The sequence below is a fragment of the Ptiloglossa arizonensis genome, chromosome 6 (genome assembly GCF_051014685.1).
Source record: "Ptiloglossa arizonensis isolate GNS036 chromosome 6, iyPtiAriz1_principal, whole genome shotgun sequence".
In the NCBI taxonomy this organism is placed as follows: domain Eukaryota; kingdom Metazoa; phylum Arthropoda; class Insecta; order Hymenoptera; family Colletidae; genus Ptiloglossa; species Ptiloglossa arizonensis.
This window is the reverse complement of record NC_135053.1, coordinates 16,792,501-16,816,448: the sequence shown is the minus strand read 5'-3', so window position 1 is coordinate 16,816,448 and position 23,948 is coordinate 16,792,501. Positions and strand designations below refer to the sequence as shown.

Here is a 23,948-nt window from a genome sequence, read left to right as displayed (position 1 = left end):
ACGAAGTTTACTCACTCGTGGTAATCGAACGAGTTAGATTTTCTTTTGAACGTTCTCCACGTAACGAAACTGTTCGTTCGTTTGATCATTGTCTTACATTTCCTTCGTACTCGAGCTTACACACGCGTGGATGGTGTTTAAAAGTCTTGAAATCTTTGGGCAACATTTTTCCAGAAAAATGTTACCTATCAAAAATGCAAATTTCTAATAGTTCCTCCCTGTACAATCATTCATGTTCGAAATCTTTTAACTCTTTTAAACACCCTCCAAAGAAGAATTGTAACTTTTTTATACACCTCTTTTTCTTCTTTTGAAATTTTCCGTCTCTTTCAGATACGAATTCAGAACCCTGGATCATTCTCAGAACGCAAATTCATCGTCCAGTTCGATACACGAGCCTGAACGAAATTATGTTCGCGGAAGCATCGTTTTCCCAACATCCCCTTATGCACGAGGGTGGTACGCACCTTCAATCTCAGCGCCTTCATCGCGGAAATGTGTTCTTCCTGGGACTCGTCCTCCTCGGCAATCGGATTTCGCATAATCAGCGACGAGTTGTAGCTCTCCTCGGTACTCTGTTCTTCCGCATCGAGCGCGAGACTCTGTACCGAGCACTTCATCGCGTAAATGCCGTACGAGTACTTTATACTGCAACAACGCACCCCGAAAACTGTGATTCTTTTCGTTGGTCGAGGGACTACGAAGAAATGTTTCAACGCGAGAGACAGGGAGATTGAATTTTTCACCGACGCTTGTTTTGTCACGATAAATGTTTATACTTGATCCATTCGATACAATGGACAGGAAAAATTTAAGTGAAAATTTTGGTATCGAGCCTTTTCGTGTCGTTATTCGTAAAGTGTGATTAAAAAAATAATTTAAAAAAAATTTAACGTAGAAAAGTATAGTGTAGAGAAATGTTTGCAAAAGGAAAATTTACCGTAGAGGAAGTCTACCGTATAAAATTTAAGCGAAGAAAAATCTAGCGGAAAAAGTCGAACGAAACAAAACAATCGAGGCGTTATTTACACGTTAAAAAGTATCTAGCGCGAGAGGAATCTACCGTACGAAATTCCCGCGAAAGGAAATTTAGTGTAAAAGAAGTCAACCGTATAAAATTTCCGCGAAAGGAAAATTTAGCGTAGAAGAAGTCTACCGAAAAAAATTCCACGAAATGAAAATCAACCGATAAAAATTCCAGCGAAACAAAGATCGACAAAAAAAATTTTAGTGAAATAAAAATTGACAAAAAAATTCCAGCGAAAGAAAGATCGATAAGAAAAATTCCAGGGAAACAAAAATCAACAAAAAAAATTCTGGCGGAACAAAAATCAAAAAAATTCCAGTGAAACAAAAATCGATAAGAAAAATTCCAGGGAAACAAAAATTAAAAAAATTCCAGCGTAACAAAAATCAACCGTAAATTAATTCTACCGTAAGGAGATATTTCTCTCGATAATTAACAAATAGAAGAAAGAATTACAAAGTTACAGTGTCTCGAGTCGACCGAACTGCATCATCTTGGATGAAAGTTCACTTTTCCTCTACCTGAAACGAGTATCCTCCTGACTGGTGAACACGAGCTCGCCCTGTTGATTGTAAGACACCTCGGCGAATTGTGTCGCGAGCGTGGATATAAACGGTCCTAGGATCTGAAACGCAGACATCCGCACCCATTTCGCCTCGTCCTTGAGATGCGTGGCTAGCAGTTCCGTGCACACTATTCGTCTTCGTATTAGAGATGTGCAGCAGGCGACCGGCATCAGTACGTCGACGCACGCCTTCCGGATGCCCCACACTCTATCGCGGCACAAATCGGCGAATATCGGGAACTGCAACAGGAATCGAGAAACCGGGGACGTTTCAGGCAGCTGCCATTTTTTTTGGCAGACCGAAGCGAGTACAAAAACAAATATACTTTTTTTTTCGAGAGAAACGAACTACTCGTAGCGTGGATAATATTGTTGCAAGGTATTAATTTTCGTTAAACGATTTTGTGAGATAGAAAGATTCCAGTGTAACAATTTTAATGGCTGGAAAAATTCTAGTGCGAAGAAACGCGAGCTCTAGGGGGAAGAACGAAATATTTATAGTTAATAATACTATTTTATAATTATTAGTTTCTACCGAATTATGTTACGTGATGACAAAATTTTAACGTAAAATAACGCGAGTTTCTCATGTATCGAGAACTACTTACATTCGGTAATGTTACTGCAAGATGTTAACTTTGTTATCAAAGAATGTTAGAATGTAAAAATATTGTCGAGACTCACCAGTTTTTGATTCATCGCCTTCCTCCCGACCGCGGCGCAGAGCTGCCCAAAATGCGTGATGCAGGTCCTCCTCACGTAGAACTCCTTGTCTTTGCAGAGGGTGATGTATCTGTCCAGAAAAGTCTTTTCCGTCAGCTCTTTGCCAATGAACGGCGCCATCTTGCGCATGAGCTACGGATCGACACAATTTACACGATACACCTCACACAAATATGGGAAACAAAAACTGCGATAGCAAAGCAAACAAAACGGACGGATAACAAGGGTAACGGGTTCAGTACCGTGAGTACACGCGAGAACACACGTGGGACTAGCCCAGCGCTCGTGTGTCGCGGCTATGCGTTTTCATTTCTAAGGCTAGGCGCACATTCAGCGCAGAAGCTTCTGTTTTTTTTTTCCTCCAGTAAGGCTAGACGACCAACAAGGCGCAGCGTTCTCCTTCGTCGGTCTCGATTCGAAATATAATAAATAGAACATTACACTCGACGAAAATTACAAAAGTGTGTTCGACAACCCGGTAATTCTTCGAGTTCACATTACCGATAACACGGTAATTCGCTCGAGATTCGTTTCTGACTCAGGTCAGAGTGATCCAACTCGATCAATTTTATTCCATAACCGGTAGACGAATCAAAAAACCTCCGAAGGACTTTCAAATCGATGACATTTCATTTTTGTCTCTCTTTTTTTACGCAAGTAGTTACACGATACATTACAATGTAAATATTCGAACTCGTCCACCGGTAGCGAGAAAAACTGAGTCACGCTTGGAGCTCGTTAACGCAAAATTCTCCCCTACGATGTTTCTTCGTCGGTACGACAGAGTTACACTCCGTGCGCGAGAAGAAATGCGAGTGTCTATACCCCCACTCTAGTCCGCTAGCTCCCCCCACCATCGCGCCATTGGCCGCCGTCGACAAATCGTCACAGTCCTCGGCCAACAGCGACAACGCGCGCCACGGTGAGGAGCCAGCAGCCCGTGAACGTACAATCGTTCACGAATTTAATATCGCCGCGAAACAATAACGAACGTCGATCGATATCGATACGAGACAGAAATCGTGCATCGTAGTGCGGTATGCAATTTGCGAGAAGCGTGAGCCGCGCGACTCGTGGCTCACCCTGCGTTCAACGCGCGTCTAGTCTCCGTAGGAGGTATATGTCGCTCCCTCTCTCGTACAATACGATAGTAACGCAATTCTCTCTCTCTCTTTCTCGCGCGCACACGCACACACACACTCTCTCTCTTTCTCTTTCTCCGTAGTTCCTTAAACGACCGGGAGAGAACCGTCGTGTCGCTAGGAACGCAACGCACCCGGTCGTCCCGACTCGGTGGCAATACCAACGATCGTGCGTGGTTAACGGAGTCATAAATCGCGCCGTTCCGCTTATCAAAGCTGGCTGTGATACGAGTCCAAGCCACCACATCACAACCACTCTGATGGGAGGAACAGTCGAATACGCGCCACTAAAACACCTGGAAAAAAAGTAACATGTACGATCAAAAAAATCACGGCTGAGATGCCGCGACAACAATGTGTCGCGGCGGTGGATCGATCGAGAGGGGGGGTGGGGGCGGGCGTTGAGGGGGGGAGTGCGTGTCTGTGTTTGGGGGGAGAAGGGTTTCGAGGGGGGTTTACCCGAGGCTCTCCGCGATAGATCGATCGGTGTTCCACGACTCGTTTCGAGTTCGTTTTCTTAGTGCCCGCATGCGCGGGCGCCTCGTCGAAATCAGTAGGTCGTTGTTCGGCGATAAAATTAATTGTTCAAAGAGGAGTAGGGGGGAGTATGGGGCCCCCAGAAGTGAATCATCCTACGGAAAGCTTCCGAACGTCCTTTCGTACGATCGGGTTCCGTGATTCGAGAGAGAGTTCGTGAACCCTCTGATCCCCCTTCTTCCTCCGATGTTAACGTCTAACGGTAGATGGTGCACCAGGACGAAATATTTCGAGTTTCGTATACGTATACAAGAGCGTCTAGTATATAAATAAAAGTGTGGAGAAGTAACGGGATATTTTAAGAATACAGAGTTTCGGGATGTATTTCTCCAAAGCGATCGACGCCGTGTTCGCTCGGGGTGATCACACGACGAATAGGGATCGTTCGATCCTTTCACTACGAACACTCGGACGTAAGACGTGCGTCGTGTGCGGAAGATCTTCGCGCGTATCGAGTATGCACGCGCGCTGAACGCCCATGGGCGTTTACCGCACGAGATCGACCGTACTCGTAGTCAAAGGGTTGAAACGAACCAATGGCGATCGAGGAGCGCAGAATGCGGGTCGTACAATCGTCTCGCTCTTTATTTCGCGCGAAAGCCGAGTATAACACTGTCCTCTCGTACGCAACCAATTTTCCCTCGCTCGAAGGCAATAGGGGATCGCCCCCCTTCGTCGCTGGTTATTTGTACATCGAGATACGAAAATTAATATTTTTACATTTTCAGTCACCGATCGAAGAACGGAAACGGGCCCGCGCGCAACCTGCTTCGGATTATTTTTAATTCCGTAATATTCGAATTGTTTTTTTTTAACATAGATAATAGAACATTTCGGGTGACATTTTTTTTTCAATTAGCAAACTTTGTATTGCAATTCTCAATAAACGAATTATCAACGGATCATAGGTGTCTCGGTCGATAACACGCATAATTGAATCTTTTCATCGAATTGGAAAATAAACATTTTCAATCATTACGAAAATGTAATCCGAGTCTCGGTAACCGTTGCTCCGTCTCTCTCGCTCTCGACCCGAGAACAAAAATGGCCGACGTCGGAGATAGGGGGAATTCGATTCGGACCAACGCGCAGAGATTCGGTTCAATTTCTAACGCGGTGAAATATTATTTATAAATTTATAAATATTTTTACGATTAATATTAACCAGCGATATTATCGTTTATACGTTAGATGCCGTAACATTTCCATATAATACAAACCGGGAAGCTGTCAGTAATTGGAAAGTCTTTGATTCAATTCGAAAAACTTTTCAAAATAAATATATTTACAAAAGCTACGTTTATTCAAATTCTATAGAGTTCTCTCGTTCATCTACCCAAAAATGATCAAAAATTATGATCGTCGATTCAAAAATGTTCATCCGAAATATTCCTCAAAGTGCATTAACGTAAAACACTCCGTATTAAAATTTTCTAATCATCGATTCGGATTATTTCCCCCATTAACCATCTTTCTGATTAACGATCGCGTGCACAGTGTTCCAAAAATCACTGAACAAAAAATCACCCAACACACGGCAGCCAACGCATACAAAAACCAATTTATTCCTTATCCGTTCGTTCGATCGAACGGTTGGTATTTCTATTCGCCGGTGAGAAAATATTTTCCATTCAATTTTTGATTCGCCGATTGGAAACCCTTTCGTCCGTACGTAAATGTCTCCCTCGATCCCCGATCGACGTACACGTAGAAAAACACCCCTGGTACAGGGCGATGGGAATCCAGTTGCGTACGAGCTGGTTGGAAACACGCGGATCGATGAAAAGAAAAAGAAAAAGAAAAATAAACGAAACGAAAAGGAAAGAAAAGGTCCTCGATGATCGATGTTCTCGTGTTCCCCGACATCCTTTTTCCTCCTTGTATCTTCGAAGATCGTCGAACAGCAACGCGGCGCAACACTCACTCAAAGCTGGCTGTGATGTGAACGTTCGCATCAGCATATCACAGCCACTTTGTGAGCGATGCACGCGTCTCTCCTTTTTACCTACGTTCGATTCCTCTTCGCGAGCAAAGAGAGTCCTCCTCTCTGCCCCTCTTTCACTCTCTCACGTCCTCGACGGTGGTCGTCGCAAAAAACGGCGATCTAAATCGTCAAAAATGGCTGTGATATGAAATCTAGAAACGCAACACGCCACAACCAATTTGACGATTGGATCGCGTTCCTCTCGTTCCATCGTGCGTGTTTCTCTTCGATTATCAATGGCGTCGCCCGGTTGCTTCCAAAGGGGGTTGTTGTCGGTGCGTCACGCTTGGTAGGCGAAGAAAGTTGATTTTCTTCGTGCAATAGTCACCGATGTCGCGTTCCATTTTGTACGTTTCGTCGTATTGTCCACGGGGGGTGGGACGCGTCAATTAACCGGGAGTGGGATGTTCGGGTGGGAGGGGGGCCCCAGTAAGTGCAGTCGATGACGGTGCACGGATACAACGAAAACGCTTCCCCGACGATCGATTCTGCGGGTCAAATTCATCAAAGTGGCTGTGATATGACTCGAAACATTCCACAACCAATTTGATGTATCGGACCGCAAAAGGTATTTTCATTTCGGCGTTGCGCCCCCATTTCTCTCTCTCTACATATATATCTTTCTTTCTATATCTCCCTCGCCATCCCTCTCGGGTTCTCTTCTTCCTCAGGGCTCTCTTTCTCGTTCTCCCTCCCCCTTTCTATTTCCTCTTTCTCTTTGTTTCTTCACTCTCTCTTTCTCGTTCACCCCCTTCTCCATTTCCTCTTTCTCTTTGTATTTTCACTATATCTTTCTCCTTCTCCCCCCTCTCTATTTCCTCTTTCTCTATTTTCTCACTCTCTCTCTGTCTCGTCCCCCGTTGATTTTCTCCGGCCAGAACGCGCAGCTGCGGACGGACACAATTTTGCTCATCAAAGCTGGCTGTGATAGTCGATCTCTATGACAAACCAACTTTGATGGTAAAAGCATGTCCCGAGGATTCTCCACTTTCTCTTCGTGAGGGGTGCAGGCCTCTCCCCCGATACTTGCGAAATTTCCGCCCCCTTGGTCGTCTCGATCGCTCGGTTTTTTCCATCTCTCTCCCTCTTCGACCCGTAGATGCGGTTGGTTCGCATGTACCTTGAAACGTGCGCGCGTCAGGGGGGGCCCCCTCCCCCCCGACGACCGGTACCACCGCCAGCGCCCCCTGTACGGTGTTGTTTTCCATTCGGTGCACGCGATTTCCCTCTTAGCTCGCTCGTCGGGCGCTGAACGAACGCCGGATGAAAGACAAGATAGTGAGACGCGATAGCGTGAGAACATCTCACTACCCATGTCTTTCAGACGGAATCCGTCGTTGAAAAAAAAGCGACGTGTCTTTCTATCTTTCTTAGTTTCTCTCTCTCTCTCTCTCTCTCTCTCTCACTCATTCTCTCTTTCTCTGTGTGTATATTTCGACAAACAACGCCCCCTCGATTAAACCGATCGAAAGGTGGGCTTCTCTCTCTCTCTTTATGGTAGGGGACCGAGAAATGTGCAACGAAAAGCGCGCGCGCGTGTAACTTTCTACATATTCGTTAATTAACCGCCCCGTGGAGGCATTAAAATCTCATTAGAACCGACGACGGTGATGATGGTGGTGGTGGTGGATCGCTCAACGGAATGTTAAATCGTGACTGTGTGAAAGAAAAAAGGAAACGAACGCGTCGAGAAACGCGGGTTTCTCGGTTTCCATTCGCCTCGAGAGAGAAAAAAAAAAAAAAAAAAAGAAACTGTTGCAACGCGATAAACACCGGCGAAGAGAACCAAAGTGGGGGGAGAGATTACGATATCTCTCCGTCTTGGGGAGGGGGTACACGCTATTCGACGTTTCGAACGCGGTTTTCGTGGCGTGCGCGCGCAGCCAGGTACCACGGACCAATCGACGCAACGTATATCGGAAAATGTTTTCTTTTTTTATTTTTCTTTGGTTTTTTTGATTATTCTTTGGTTTTTTTTATTTTTCTTTGGTTTTTTTGATTTTTTTAAGTACGAAGAAAAAAATGTGTGCGCGAGAAAAGAAAACGGAGAAGAAACTTACCGTCAGGCCCATGTTTAGGGAATCGACGGTGCTACAGAGGATTTCTATTACGGGGCAGAGTTTCAGCTCGATCGTGGTGATGTCCAGGAGTCCCCTACCGGTTAGCGCCACCACCGCTGCCTGTGCCGCCAGTTGTACCTGGTCAACGAGAGAAGAAACGGAAAAAAAAAAAAAAAAAAAAAAGAAAATATGCATTCGTCAATCGTACGGGGACCTGTGGTTCGTCGCCAGGGGATTCATGAGGTCGCTGAAAATATATATAGGTGGTAATCGAGGGTGATATTCACCTGACTGTCCGTGTCGCGTAGGAATTTGATGATGATGTCCAGCAGATGATCGTGGAGAACGTCGCCGAATAGGTGCGGGGCTTCTTGGCAGATCATCGCCACGTGGGGGAGCTGCTCCACCAGTTCCGATCGTATCTGCGTGTCTGAAACCAAAAGGATCGATACTTCGATCTCTCAAATCGACGGGTGTCTCGATATGGCTGCGTAGATACTAGAGAGGAGGGAAATTTTTATTTTGGGACCGATGATGAATTTGTATTTTTTTCTAGGTTCTTCAAATAACTAATTTTTCGAATCGACGGATATCTCGATGTTTGGATAAATACTAGAGAAGAGGGAAATTTTAATTTTGGGACCCATGGTGAATTTGTATTTTTTGCTGGGGTTTTCAAATAATTAATTTTTCGAATCGACAGATATCTTGATTTTGGGATGAATACTAGAGAAGAGGAAAATTTTTATTTTGGGACCGATGGTGAATTTGTATTTTTTCTAGAGTTTTCAAACAATTAATTTTCCATCTTTCGAATCGACAGATGTCTCGATGCCTAGATAAATATTAGAGAAGAGGAAAATTTTTATTTTGGGACCGATGGTGGATTTGTATTTTTTTCTAGGTTCTTCAAATAACTAATTTTTAGAATCGACGGATATCTCGATGTCTGAATAAATACTAAAGAGGGAAATTTTGGGACCTATGGTGAATTTGTACTTTTTCTAGGTTTTTCAAATAATTAATTTTTCGAATCGATGGATATCTCGATGTCGAGATAAATACTAGAGAACAGGGAAATTTTTATTTTGGGACCGATGGTGAATTTGTATTTTTTTCTAGGTTTTTCAAATAATGAATTTTTCGATCGAACTCTATTTCGTGCGACTTTCTTAAATAATTCCTACTGAACTCGAACCGATCGATATTTCGATCTTTGTCGAGTCTAGGTGCGCGATAAAATAGAGAAATTTGATAAATAGGATCAACCCAAGTATATTTTTCCCCCAATTTCCTCAAATAGTCACTTTCAGATTAATATAAATACGAACGTGACTTCCTGTTCTATTTTCTCAAGTAATTAATTTCAAATTGACCATTATTTCTAGCAATTACTGTCCAACAGGACGGTGAACATTTTTCTTAAATAATTAATTAACGTGCGGAGGTTGCTCGACAGTATCTAAACGACTGGAATATCAAAAGGATCGATATATCGACCGTTCGTATCGACAAACTCCATGACGCTGAATATCAAGAAGAGAAATTCCAAAAATGCGACCGATCCACAGCGAAAGTGTATTTTTCCTAGATTTTCCAACAATTACTCACGAATGAAACGTTACTGCTATCCAAAGGAACCATCGAGCTCGTGTAATTTGTCCTCGACTTTCTCGAACGCTTAATACCAAATTAGTCGACGATTTCGCGTAACGAGAATGCCACGTGTTGAAACAAAAAAAAAAAAAACCATCGATGGAATCCGAGCGTTTCTTTGCAACTCACGATCGAGACCATTGGTGCGTCGAAAGCGAGAAAAACCGGAGATGGGGAGGGGACAGGGCCCCGAGATCGTTCTTTGGACATTTCCACGACCTTGGCCGTTTTATTCTCGACCGGTAGGGTAGAGGTCCCGGTCCCGTGGAAATACCTGAATGAAAAAGGGCGTCGCAAGCTGGCGCCCCTGCTGATTAGGAAAACTCGCACCTTTCGGTGCCTGTTCGGGGCCCTACGGGCCCATAAAGAACGAGAATTTCCCGTTGGTCATTAGTGGAAACGACCCGGTCGACTTAACCGAACAGGTGTACACACCACTGGTCGATGGAAATATTAGTCCTACCCCCGCCTTTTGTCAAAAATAAACGTCGGAACGCAAAACGAACGAAAAAAAAGAAGTAAATTAATTACCAAAATGATCGAAACCTTTCGAAAACTGGAGCGCGACGAAAACCACGGGATCAACCGTTTAATTTTCGTGAGTGTACACCCCGAATTTATACACATTTTAACTAACCCGGAACTCGCGATGGATTGATACGACGCACGAGAAAAGAAGCGCGAGAATCGGACGGATTCTTCGCGATTCGAGTTCTCCGAGAATCACGAAAAGTTTCTTCGATTACCCGCGAACAGCCGCGAGAAACGTGGCAGAGAGACACAGAGACCAGATAGACACAGATACACACGCACACAGATATGTACACGCGCGTGCGCGCACGCTACACTTCCGAAGACGCGGGAAAACGTTTCGAGGAGGCTCCGTAGGGGACGAGACACGTTACGAGCGGAGAGCGTGGGTGCGACTGAGCGGCTCTCGATTCGTCGATCGCGGGAAACGCATCTCCACCGGGTTTGTCGGAGCTTTTCCAAGCGGCGGGAGTGGGGGGCGAGGGTAGCACGCCCCACTCCAGCCGGGCCCAACGACGGAAAACGATGAGCGCCGAGCGCGGGAGGGGGTAGAGGGTAGGGGACCGCGGCGGCGAGACCGACCGAGGCTCGTCGTCCCTTTTCGGTCGTTTTCGCTCGCGCGCGCGCGTGCGCCCTTCCTCGTGAGGCCCACCGAGTCGCCGAGCACGTGCTCGCTCGCTCGTTTTTCCCTCCATTTCGTCCCCCCTCCCCTTACCGAAAACGTTTCCCGTTTTGTCGAAACTTCCACCAACGATTCGTTTCTCTCTTCCACGACTTCCCGCCCCCGTGACTCGTCTTCCCACACTGGAAACCAACGAGGAGCTGTTCGAGTCTCTCTCTTCCCCTCCCCTCTCTCCCCTCCCCGTTTCACCGCCGCGCAGCAGCCCCTCGTCCATTAATCACGCGCTGGGTCTTATCTACTTCTTCTCCGCCTACTTCATCCTTGCGCGCCTTCTGTCCTGGACTACGTCCCGCCAAAAATATCCCGCTGCGGCGCTCCTGCAGGATTAAGCGTCGCTGATTATTTTCCCGGTATTCTGGTCGCCGTGTCCCTCTCACCGTGTCCCTCTCACGGTGTCTCTCACCGCCGAACGGAACGACCTCGTGGACCATTTGGAAACGTATCGACGCGACACTGGAATACGCTTCTTTCAGGGTTCTGAGTGCGTACACGTGGCCGATTTTTTGGCGCGAAAATTCCTCGAATGTCCTTCATTGCATGTATTAAATATTCACGATGTTCTTTATGATTTGTAGTTATTTATTTAATGGAGAATAGACTAAGCATTTGATTGTGAAGGATTTGGATTTTATAATTTGTGAATACGAATTTTCCATTATATTCACGACGTTCTCTATATTTTATAGTTATTTATTTAATGTAGGATAGACTAAGCATTTGATTGCAAAGGATTTGGATTTTATAATTTGTGAATATGAATTTTCCATTATATTCACGACGTTCTCTATATTTTATAGTTATTTATTTAATGTAGGATAGACTAAGCATTTGATTGCGAAGGATTTGGATTTTATAATTTGCGAATATGAATTTTCCAAACGTAGAAGTGATTGTTAATTATTCAAGTTCAACGTCGAGCTGTACGATCGAACACGTGGACGATTTTTGGCGCGAAAATAGTTCGAATGTCGTTCATTGCGTATATTAAATATTCATGCCGTTCTCTATGACTTATAGTTATTTATTTAATGCAGGATAGACTAAGCATTTGATTGCGAAGGATTTGGATTTTCCAATTTTCGAATATGAATTTTCCAAACGTAGAAGCGATTGTTAATTATTTAAGTTCAACGTCTAACTGTACGTTCAAACACGAGGGCGATTTTTGGCGGGAAAATGTTGGAACAACGCGTGTATTAAATATTCACAATGTTCTTCGATCTGTAATTACCTTTTCTTTAATTGTTACGTTCGAGTTAGAGGATACATTAGTCCCTCGATTGTAAAAAGATTTGTATTTCGTAATTTGATGAATAAAATATAAAGTTTGCAAGTATACGGCCAGTTTTCCAAGATGGTTCGCTACTTCGTTTAATTTTTATAACTAGGAACATCCGAAAAATGAATTATGAATTTAAACCGGCACGGAGGCTTTTCTCGAAGCTGTTTAATTCAGCAGCGAAAAGGTTAACTATTTCCAGCGAACGCCTTTCCAATGTTAACGTCGTCGGTCGATTTTTCTTCGATCGTGGAAAATTAGTTATTCCATACCGGTCGAAAGGACGAGAAACTTCGTGGAAAAACGCAACAGAGCGAGCCTCGAAAAGGAAACAAGCGCGAATCCAAAGAGTAAACGCATCTTCACATTTATCGAAGATATCGAAGATGAGAAATCGATGTGCAATTGCAAAAGACATTATCTACAAAAATGTATTACTCGATTCGAACAATAGCCAATAAATGTGCAATGATGTGATGCACAAGTATATGCAAATACCTTCGTACAGAATATTCTTGACGTTAAAATTTTCTTTTTTTTGTTACAAAATCTAAGTTTAAGTCGAAATATATTAGATAATTCCCTTCTCTGTAGGTAATTTTATTTATTTGGTGCCAGTCAAATATCACAAAGAATATTGAAGCTATTGTAGCAGTAGGTACGAGACGTATGAATGGGGTATTATGACAGGGACTAAGAATTAGTATTAACTAGGATTAAAGGGTTACAATAAGAGTTTTGCCGGAAGTTCGTTCTAAGCCGAAAAGCAAGGATTATTGATCATAGCCAAAGGATTATCGATCGTAATAATAGTTAACAGAAGTACGCGAGCGAGAAACTTTTGCCTCGAGTCAGGCAATTCAGTATCGATCGATTTTATCCGATTTATGGGATAACACCATTTTGTAGAAACGTTAAGAAATCTTCGAGACGTAACTGTGCAAATCCTTTCAATCGTGAACAATCGAAGAGTGTTCGTTGAAAACGATTTAAGTATCAAGAATCAAATTCATAGGGAGGAAAAATATTCGATGACTTCAAATTATTAAGAACACTTAATTTATTTTTATCGTATTTCCATTGGCACGTAGAATATTAAAAAAAAAAATATGTTCTTCAATTTTTAGGCAGTTGCATTATTTTCTACAACCACTCCTCAATTAAATTCCTGTTAATTGTTACAAAGATATACGGTACTTAAATTATCTACTACTTTATTGCTTGTGGTATGCATTTTAAGAAAACACCAAATTTTCCAAATTTCACAACCTGAATTTTCCACAAGCGTTCCTCGATTTCTCGACCTAGCCCAAAAAACTAAATCGAACAATAATTATCTTCCTTAAAACTATCTTCAACGGTTGCAAAGATATACGGTACTTAAATCACCAACTATCATATTTCTAATGGCAAGTGTTGCAAAAAGAAAAAAGAAAATTTCCCAAATTCATCACAGTGTTTGTACAATTTCTACAAACACTCTTCAATTTCTCCACATAGTCCAAAAAACTAAATCCAACAAAAATTATCTTTGCGACAACGGTTACAAAGATACACGTTACATAAATCATCAACTACTGTATTTCTACTGGCATCTTCTTTTTAAGAAAAAACAAAATTTTCCAAATTTCACCACATCGTTTGTACAATTTCTACAAACACTCCTCGATTTCTCCACCTAGCCCAAAAACCTAAATCAACCATAAATTATCTTCGTTCTACTGGCACCTTTTCAAAAAAAAAAAAAACCCAAATTTCCCAAATTCATCAAAGACGAATAGACGTTTGTACATTTTCCACAAACGTTCCTCGATTTCTCGACCTGGCCCGAGAAAATTACAATCGAAGAAAAACAATTCCCCCCAAAAATTTCGATCACTCCGGAAACTCGTCCCCCGTACACCACCCGCTTCCCGGAAAGCTTCCGTAAAATCCTTCCGCGCAGATGGACGATGGAAAAGTCGGAAACCGAGCGAAGGGGCGGAGAAGAAGCGTCTCGGCGACGAGCCGACGCAACTGGCGTCCCTCACAAAAAGGGAAAAAGGGCGCGTGTACGACCGGTGTGCGCGCCTCTCGAAACTTTCGGGAGGAAGCGTCGATCCAAAAATACGCGAGCGCGTGTGTCGCGTGCCCTCTTCCCCTCCCTCGTCCACCGAGACACCCGAAAAATCTTCACGAACCCCCCCAACTCCCCCCACGAACTCGTCCTTTCGGGTTTCGATCGCCCCTACGGAAAAACACCGACGTTGGCACGTGTTACGGGGGCAAGATGTGTACCTCACCCCCCCTCTCCACACGTTGGATCGATCCTAAAAATAACCCAAGAGGAACCGATGCGCTGCAACGCGCTCCGTGCGATGCACCTTTTCCAACGACAGTTGCATCCCCATCGAGATACGCCCGATGGCGCTCGTAGAGCTCTCCCTGTCACCCTGTCGCGAGCTGCACGGAACATCTTCGAGGACAAATATCGCGCGAGCGGAAAATCGACCATTCTCGCGAGTATTCTCACTATAAACCCTCACTACGAACCCTGTGGTTCGTTGGAATGTCCAGTTACCGAATGGACGATAGATGTCGATCCTGAAGATCGAGGAACTTGTTATTTTGGAAATAACACAGAGTGTTGTTGGAAAGTGTGTACAAGAGGGGATTTTTCGCGTGGAAAATTTGGAATGTCTTTTTTCTGGTTTGAAGTTCGGTTTGGAGAAAATTAAATTTGGGTGGTCGGTGCAACGAGATGCACTTAATAAGATCGAAAGGATTTGAATTGTTTTTGGAAGGAAATTTATTAAGAATTCCATGGCATGTTTTTCTAAGACGTGACTTTTTCTATTCTATATTTGTTAATATAGAATACATCGATGATTAATTTTGTAAATTCCTCTTCTTCTTTATTGATTGGTTTTTTTTTGGAAGGCTTTATTATTTCAAGATTCTTCGGTAGTTTTAGTGTTAAGGTTGGATTCATAGAGGGGTGTGTTTCTATAGGGTTTACGAACGGTATTTATGTGGTATTTAGAAGCTATTGGTGTTGAGAGAAAATGGGGATAATGTTTCGTTAAGTTGGTTACGAAATGAAATTTAATCGGGTGATTGGGTCGGTTGGTTTCCAAATGCAATTTTGTGTACTGTATTTCAACTGATCTGGTATTTTCAATATCGATACTATGGATTATACTTCCCATAAATGAGTATCACCAAGAGATGTAAGATCTCGAGATCCACACAGCCGAAATTTTTCCAAACCATTTGTTAAGAACGGAGAATCTTTTTTGGAAGAGCCATTCAACAAGAAGTTATAACTTTAATAAATTTGAATATTTCTGGATGAAAAAAATACTGTATGTACCTATAATATGTATAAACACATCTAAAAAATCTCGCTACGAAATATCCTACCTATCACTAAACAAAAAAAATCATAAGACGAACCGAAAAAATGACTATTCGAACAGCAATACCTCCTTAAAAAAGGAGGAACTTTTTTGGAAGAGTCATTCAACAAGAAGTTATAACTTTAATAAATTTGAATATTTCTGGATGAAAAAAATACTGTATGTACCTATAAGATGAACAAACACACCTGGAAAATCTCGTTATGAAATAGTCTACCTACCACTAAAAAAAAAAAAAATCATAAAACGAACCGAAAAAATGACTGTCCGGAAAGCAATTCGTTAAAACAGAGCACCTTTTTTAGAAGAGCCATTGAACAAAAAGCTATAACTTCGATAAATTTTACTATTTCTGGATGAAAAAAATACTGTATGTATTTAAAACATGTATAAACACATCTAAAAAATCTCGCTACGAAATAGTCTACCTATCACTAAAAAAAAAAATCACAAAACGAACCGAAAAAGTGACTGTTCGAACAGCAATACCCCTTAAGAAAGGAGGATCTTTTCTGGAAGAGCTATTCCACAAGAAGCTATAACTTTAATAAATTTCAATATTTCTGGCTAAAAAAAATACTGTACGCACCTATAACATGGATAAACACATCTAAAAAATCTCGCTACGAAATATCCTACCTATCACTAAAAAAAAAAAATCACAAAACGAACCGAAGAAATGACTGTTCGAACAGCAATACCACCTCACGAAACACCAGGAAAACCATGGAGATCTCCACCTGGGTCCTTCATTAAGGTGCTCGCGAGTTCCCGTAAGAATTCTCCATAGAAGACGGAACTCCACAGAGGGGAGAGTAGCAGAAGAACGAACGCGTGACTCGTTTGAAAAATTCGAGCCGGTCGTTTCGCGGAAGTCGAAAAAGATGAAGGGATGGTCGTTTCGCAGAAACTGAGAAACGGGCGTTGTTCAAAGGTCATCCGCAGAGTTCCGTTGATGGGTATCTCTGCGTGAAAACAGTCGCCCCGTGGTCACACGGGGGGGGCCCCCCTACACCTCCCCCCTGAACGGAGGAGGTAACCTTTCAAAAAGACGGGGAACCGGCACGGATGACGGGGGTCGGTGGCTACGACGCGATCCTTCCGCGAAAAACGTTTTCTTTTTACCTGAGGCCAGCCCGTGTTCGTGGAAACCGTGGAAAACGCGCCACGGGCCGCGTTTTCATTCCACTAATGGCTCCTTTCTTTTCGGGAGCCTTCGAAATATACGCAGAGACACCGAGATGGACCGGGAGGACACACTCGTGAAACAAAACTCCATCACCTTTCATTTCTCCTTTCCCGATACGTCGTTACACGGACACACGTGCACACACACGTGTGCTGACAAAGGGAAAATCGAATTGCAAATAAACGTTGATTGTAAACGCGATCACCGACACTTCAACTAAGAGATTTACCGGCCGGTGAAAATGAGATTCGATTGCTTTTACGAAGAAATTTACCTTGAACGATATTGTATTTTTTTCGAAAGACTAAATTACTTTTTTTTCTTTTATGGATGTAATTAGTTTTACAAGTTCCTTTTTTTCTTCGATCGTCGATTTTTTCTATTGGAATCTATCGGTTGTTTTAGTGTTAATACAGTGGTGTTAATACCGGTGAAAATGAGATTCGATTGCTTTTACGAAGAAAGTTACTTTAAACGATATTGTATTTTTTTTCGAAAGACTAAATTACTTTTTTTTCTTTTATGGATGGAATTAGTTTTACAAGTTCCTTTTTTTCTTCGATCGTTGATTTTTTCTATTGGAATCTATCGGTTATTTTAATGTTAATACAGGGATAGTGTTGATAAAGGGCCATTTGTTTGGTAATTTTATATTCATGGAGAATAAACGAATGCAATTGTACTGGTTGGGTTGTTTAAGTTTTTTTTTAAGGTACTTGCAAAAGGTGGGTTGCAAAATTAAATTTTCTGGGAGATGTAGACTTTGAATGTACGTCACTTTTTATTTTTATTTTCTTGATACACTGTTGTCGTAGTCATATGCGTTTCTGCATTTATTTATGGGGAATAAACGAACGCAATCGTATTGATCGAGCTACTTAATCTTTTTTTTGGAAAATATAGACTTTGAAAATTTGTTACCTTTTATTTTTCCTTTCTTAATATCCCTTTGCGCGGTGACAAAGGGAAATTGTTTGGTAATTTTATATTTTATGAAACATAAACGTATGCAATCGTTTTGTTGAGAAGTATTCAATTTTCGTTAAGGTAAACTTAGAACTTGTATCCTCCAAATCGTCATTTTGTTTTCCAAAATGGAGAATATATAATTTAATAAAGTGTCTAAAAAAATCATGTTTCATTTTCACCAAAAAAAAAAAAACGAAATATCTTTCAAAACAACCCAATAATATTTCCTGGAAAATTTAAGCTTCGAAAGTGCATTGTACAATGCACAAAATGCATTGTACAATACCTGCAAAATGTCCCGAATATATGGAACTCGGGCCTGTGTCTTTATAATATCATAACGAGAGGACTAAGTAAATACATGGACATCCAATCTGGATGTTATTACATCGTTATTATACAATAATAACTTCAAATTGAAGAAGAATAATATTAACTGGACGCAACGGGTCGAGAATGACCCGTGGTGTGCACCAGATTTAGCACATCAAAGTACCTGAAGATTGTTCAACGATTATCACCAAACAATACAACAAATACTAAGTTAATAATTAAAAGACTAAAAACCAGGAAGTCTCGACGAGTTGCAAAATAAAGTAAATAACAAGTTATCTCATAGCTGGCGCCTGAGTCGAACGCTAACACCGGAAGTATCCTTTCATCCAATCTCATTCTTGCAACATTAACTCCATCGCGTTCATTATTTACCAATCGTGAAACTTATCGATATAATTAATAATTCCTCGATGCTTCGAATTAAAATTCCAAAATTCCCTCGAGACGCAGGCACACGTACTTCTTACGAACAATTTTCGCCAAGTATCTTCTATTTGACAAAAAAAAAAAAAAATAATAAAATACAATAATACAAATTTATCATAGTTTCACGCGTTCCCCGGTGCTCGACGTGTTTTATTTTGAATTCCCCGAAGCGGCCATGGCGGACGAAAAAGTAAACCGTGTTACATTAACTCCAACATTAACTCCATCGCGTTCATTATTTACCAATCGTGAAACTTCTCGATATAATTAATAATTCCTCGATGCTTCGAATTAAAATTCCAAAATTCCCTCGAGACGCGGGCACGCGTACTTCTTACGAACAATTTTCGCCAAGTATCTTCTATTTGACAAAAAAAAAAAAATAATAAAATACAATAATACAAATTTATCATAGTTTCACGCGTTCCCCGGTGCTCGACGTGTTTTATTTTGAATTCCTCGAAGCGGCCATGGCGGACGAAAAAGTAAACCGTGTTACATTAACTCCAACATTAACTCCATCGCGTTCATTATTTACCAATCGTGAAACTTATCGATATAATTAATAATTCCTCGATACTTCGAATTAAAATTCCAAAATTCCCTCGAGACGCGGGCACACGTACTTCTTACGAACAATTTTCGCCAAGTATCTTCTATTTGACAAAAAAAAAAAAAAAATAATAAAATACAATAATACAAATTTATCATAGTTTCACGCGTTCCCCGGTGCTCGACGTGTTTTATTTTGAATTCCTCGAAGCGGCCGTGGCGGAGGAAAAAGTAAACCGTGTTACGCACGCGCTCGTATAAATACTTCGGGAACATACACGGAAACCACGAGCGACTTCCGGCGGGGCACGTGCTGCACCGGAAGCGGCGACAATCTTGTCGTCACCTAGCGGAGCAACAGCCTCCTCCTCCTCGTTGGCTGCAACCCCGATAAGCTTCGTCGTTTACCCCCCTCGTAACACGGAACGTTCTGTCTTCTCTCAAGAACGCGTCGTTCTCTATTTTTAAACGTCTCCCCCGTTTCGTGTACCTCGACTCATCGGTCGCTCTCTTTTCGTTTCGGGGAAACCGGGGGCCGAACGACCGGAAAAACAAATGGCGAACCGCCTAAAAAGGGATTTTCTCGTGGAGGGGTGGACGACGATGTTTCTACTCGGCTCGTTATCTATTCGAGCTGGTATTTTCGTCCCGGACGCGTCACCTGGTGCCATTTTTACTCGTCGAGGAGCTTTCGTGCGAACGAAATGGCCCCCGTGACCGATCCGGTATCGGTGAACAGCCTTCGAGGGTGTATCTTGTGTCAGAGAATTAGGAATTTTCATCTTGGGAGAAGTGTACGATTTTATTGGGGTAAGTGAGAGCTCCATTGGAGTATTGGGTACTTTTGTGAATTTTTATTTAGAGAGTGAGTGTTTTAGATGTTAGTAAGGTGTAATGTTGAAATTTCTGGTATTTGTTGATTATTGTACTTGAGTGTTTGATTAGAATATTGTATACTTTTGTGAATTATTATTTGTAGAAAAAGTACTCTAAATGTTAGTAAGGTGTAATGTTAAAATTTCTAGTATTCGTTGATTATTGTACTTGAGTGTTTGATTAGAATATTGTAAACTTTTGTGAATTTTTATTTAGAGAGTAAGTGTTCTAAATGTTAGTAAGGAGTAATATTAAAATTTTTAGTATTCATGAATGCTGATATCTGAGCATTTGATTAGAATATTGTATATTTTTGTAAATTAGAATTTGTAGAAAAAGTGCTCTAAATGTTAGTAAGGTGTAATATTAAAATTTTCAGTATTCTTTGATTATTATACCTGAGCGTTTGATTAGAATATTGTATACCTTTGTGAATTATTATTTGTAGAAAAAGTGCTCTAAATGTTAGTAAGGTGTAATATTAAAATTTCCAGTATTCGTTGATTATTATACCTGAACGTTTGATTAGAATATTGTATATCTTTGTGAATTGTTATTTGTAGAAAAAGTACTCTAAATGTTAGTAAAGTATAATGTTGAAATTTCCAGTATTTGCTGATTATGATACCTGAGCGTTAGATTAGAATATTATATACTTTTGTGAATTGTTATTTTTAAAACAAGTGCTCAATAAATTTCGGTAAAACGAGTACTTAAAATTTTGCGTTCTATTCGACTAATATTTTTTAAAAAGGTACCTACACCGAAAAAATTAGGAATCTTTTCTCAAAAAATCGACATTTTTTACTCATGTCATCATGACAGTGATTTGTCATATCCAGGAAAAGTACTCTAAACGTCAGAAAAAGGAGTTTTACCATCGTGGAACGTTAAAGAAAAATTTCTCTTAGAAAAATACTCTAAGAAAATGCAATACTCTTTTAACTACTATTAAATGTTATTAAAATTTTATTAATCGGGTTACTTTATCTCTTCGTGAATTTTTATTTCCACAAAATAATTCCAGTGTTCCAAACATATAAAAAGACAGTGTTTAACAATCGTCGAACGTTAATCTTAAATCCTTATCGTGACACTACCTACTGTGCAACTATATCGTAAAAAAAAATGTATCGTATCAAGAAAAATGGTGCCGAGCGATCGTAAAAAGAAAAAAAAAAAAAAAAAAAAAAAGAAAAAGAGTGCAACAACACGATCGAAGTTATGCGAGTCTCGTGGCAACGTGCAAGTGGGTTTTCTCGTTGCCAAGGAATGCAGCGAGATTTTCATTTTCATTTCGTGCGTTCGTTCGTTTTTATAAAATATCGCTGCGACAGGGAGCTTTACGATGTTTCGACAATTAAAATGCTCTTTCGTTAAACACACTGGAAACGTTCCGTTAACTGTCAACGATGACGTATCACACACGTTGCGTTTTTATCTCTCGAAAAAGGGCCTTGTTGCGAGCTTTTCGTGAAAATATTGCGCCCGATGGTCGCGTATCGAGTCTCGTTGACGCTCGTGTGCCATAAAAATCATTTTCGTGACACGGTCGATACACGTGGACACGCTTTGCAGAGTCACAAAAAAAAAGAAAGAAAGAAAAAAAATAAATAAGCAACGAATAATAATCGGCGCGCGATGCGATGTAAAACCACAAGCAAACAATCATGCTCAGAACAGTGTGCGAAGGATTTGGCTCAGAAGTATTTCCAATCCTTTTGAGATCACTTGCAAAGCGACAAATGCAACGCAACAACAACGTCTTGCAACGTGCAAGATAAGCTTAACACAACGTACACACTACAGGTGCTCGAAATTATGCGATATTATAGCTTTTTCTAGCGCAAGCGTTCTACTTGGTTAACGTTCGATAAGTCACGTTTAATATTGCTCGATTCTTGTTGCAATTTACGATAAAACGTGATCCGGATACCGTGGAATGTAATAAGAATATTCAGAGTCGATTATATTAACATAAATCGTTTAAACAGCGTTAAAAAGTACGTTCAATAATAATACGGTCTATGGTTTTATTTATTTTCTTATTTTATTATTTTAGTATTTTATTTATTTTATTATTTTTGGATAGTTTATTCGCGTTTTTTATTTTCTTTATCGAGACTATTTCTTTGTTAGTTTCAAGTTATTTAAACAGTTATGAAAATGTTTGCAACTTACCAGGATCCTCGGCGATTCGTTCCACCGATTGCATGATATTACTGACGTTGAATTTCGTTCCATTGTTAACCGCGGTGCGAAACATCGCCACCAGAATCTTCCCGATTTTGTGTCTGCAACAAACAATTAACGTAACTGATCAGTCGACGTCGTTTGCAATTTCGTGGAAACGCTGGAATCTCGTTAATCGCGTCTTCGAAGTCGAACGAGTTACGAAATTCGAGAAAATGGGGGGCATGAGGAACAAAGGAGGGGGATAATGCAAATTGGAGCGTGCAACAATCGATTGGGAACAAATCTAATTGTAAATCGATTAATTTTCTTCGAGCGAATGCAACTTTGCGATAGAAATCTTCCTGGAAAAATTACGATAGATTTTTCGATAAATTACGAAAAATTACTATAGATATATCTGTATCATATACAGTACTAATCGTTAATTTAAATAACACACTTACATTACTTACGTTTAATGTAAATATACATATTTCTCGAAATATTCAGCGCATGAGTCAATTTGAACAGAAATAATTATTTTTCGAGGAAAATTACAAAAGTCGAGGAACTTTAATCTCAAATTAATAAACATTGCGATTAATATTGCTTCGTAAGATACTAATTTTATACTCGAAGAACCATAGATCGGTATCTGCGATTTGGTCGACAAGTTTAGGCAATGAACAGTCTTTTTGAGCTGCAATATTTTTGTAGAAATGTACAAAAAAAAGTAGAATACTTGGAGAAAATTCAGAAACCAAGTAGAGGGTTTCTACACAAACTCGTGGATCTTTTTTCCTTGAAAACGGGGCTTAACGCACCGGTCGTTCCTTCCTCGCGCATTCGCGGACCCTTATCGCCGATCAGGGTCTAAACAACGTTTGTTTCTTTGGTACGCGGTCATAGTTTACATAAAAATGGAACAGAAAGGTCTAGAATGCTCCAAGAAAATTCAAGATCCAAATACAAGGAGTTTTTACACGTATTTAAGAATCTTTCTTAATCGCGTTCGTTCGTTTCTCTTGAGCGCGTTCAAAATTTCCATAAAAAGGAAAAAAAAATACAAAATAAAAAGAAAATTCAAGCTCCAAGAGATTTTTACACGTATTTAAGAATCTTTTTTAATCGAAAGCAGTGACTTAACGCACTATTCGTTTCTCTTCGTGCAATAAAAGCGAAAGAAGAAAAAGAAAATTATACAATTCTGTAAGAAAATTCAAATACACAATCCTCTAAGAAAATTCAAATACAGAATTTTCCACGTGGGTTCAAGAATCTTTTTTTCATCGAAAAGTTGTTAATGCATCTAGTGCACGCGCTCCAAGCTTAGTTTTTCCGCTCGATTCCGCGTCGATCGTCCACCATCGACGAAAAACGCATTCGAGAAACATGAAACGGATTCATACGGGTTTTCGTGAACCTCGGGACGGGTAGATCTTCGCGATGCGATACTGTCGCGGAAAATATCGCGAAGAGGACCGTTCGTCGCGAAAGAAGAAGCGAAAGAACAGTGGGGGGCCCCCCTCTGAAAGTTTACCCAAGGAAAATTACATTTTCTCGACGGAATCGGACCGCGCGAATGCAAATACACCTACCACCTCCACCCGGGACGATAATTAACGGCGACTGGACCGAGTCGTCTCTCGCGAGGGCACAAACGGGGGGCCAGAGGGGGGCTAACGTTCGAAGCTCACCGACAAGGAGCGAACGACCCTCTCGCGAGGCGCTCGAATCGCGCGCGTGGCCCCCTCCCCCTTGAAACTCTCCTTGATCCACGGCGGAGGGGGGGAGGGCGCTGTTCTTCGAAGAACTTCTTCCTCAGACGGTTTCCTCCTACC

General features: G+C 41.2%; 1 protein-coding gene across 6 annotated transcripts in view; it reads right to left on the bottom strand.

Annotated features, from left to right (window-relative positions):
* LOC143148497 (serine/threonine-protein phosphatase 4 regulatory subunit 1) overlaps nt 1-23,948 on the bottom strand; it is a 261,332-nt gene that overhangs the window by 4,183 nt on the left and 233,201 nt on the right. For all 6 annotated transcript variants that reach the window (XM_076314887.1, XM_076314890.1, XM_076314886.1 and 3 more), the window contains 6 exons: nt 22,114-22,226; nt 8,326-8,468; nt 8,039-8,176; nt 2,277-2,447; nt 1,549-1,832; nt 468-648 (listed from right to left, as the gene is read on the bottom strand). In XM_076314887.1, coding sequence (XP_076171002.1) covers nt 468-648; nt 1,549-1,832; nt 2,277-2,447; nt 8,039-8,176; nt 8,326-8,468; nt 22,114-22,226 — 1,030 coding nt within the window. The remainder of the gene's footprint in view (nt 1-467; nt 649-1,548; nt 1,833-2,276; nt 2,448-8,038; nt 8,177-8,325; nt 8,469-22,113; nt 22,227-23,948) is intronic.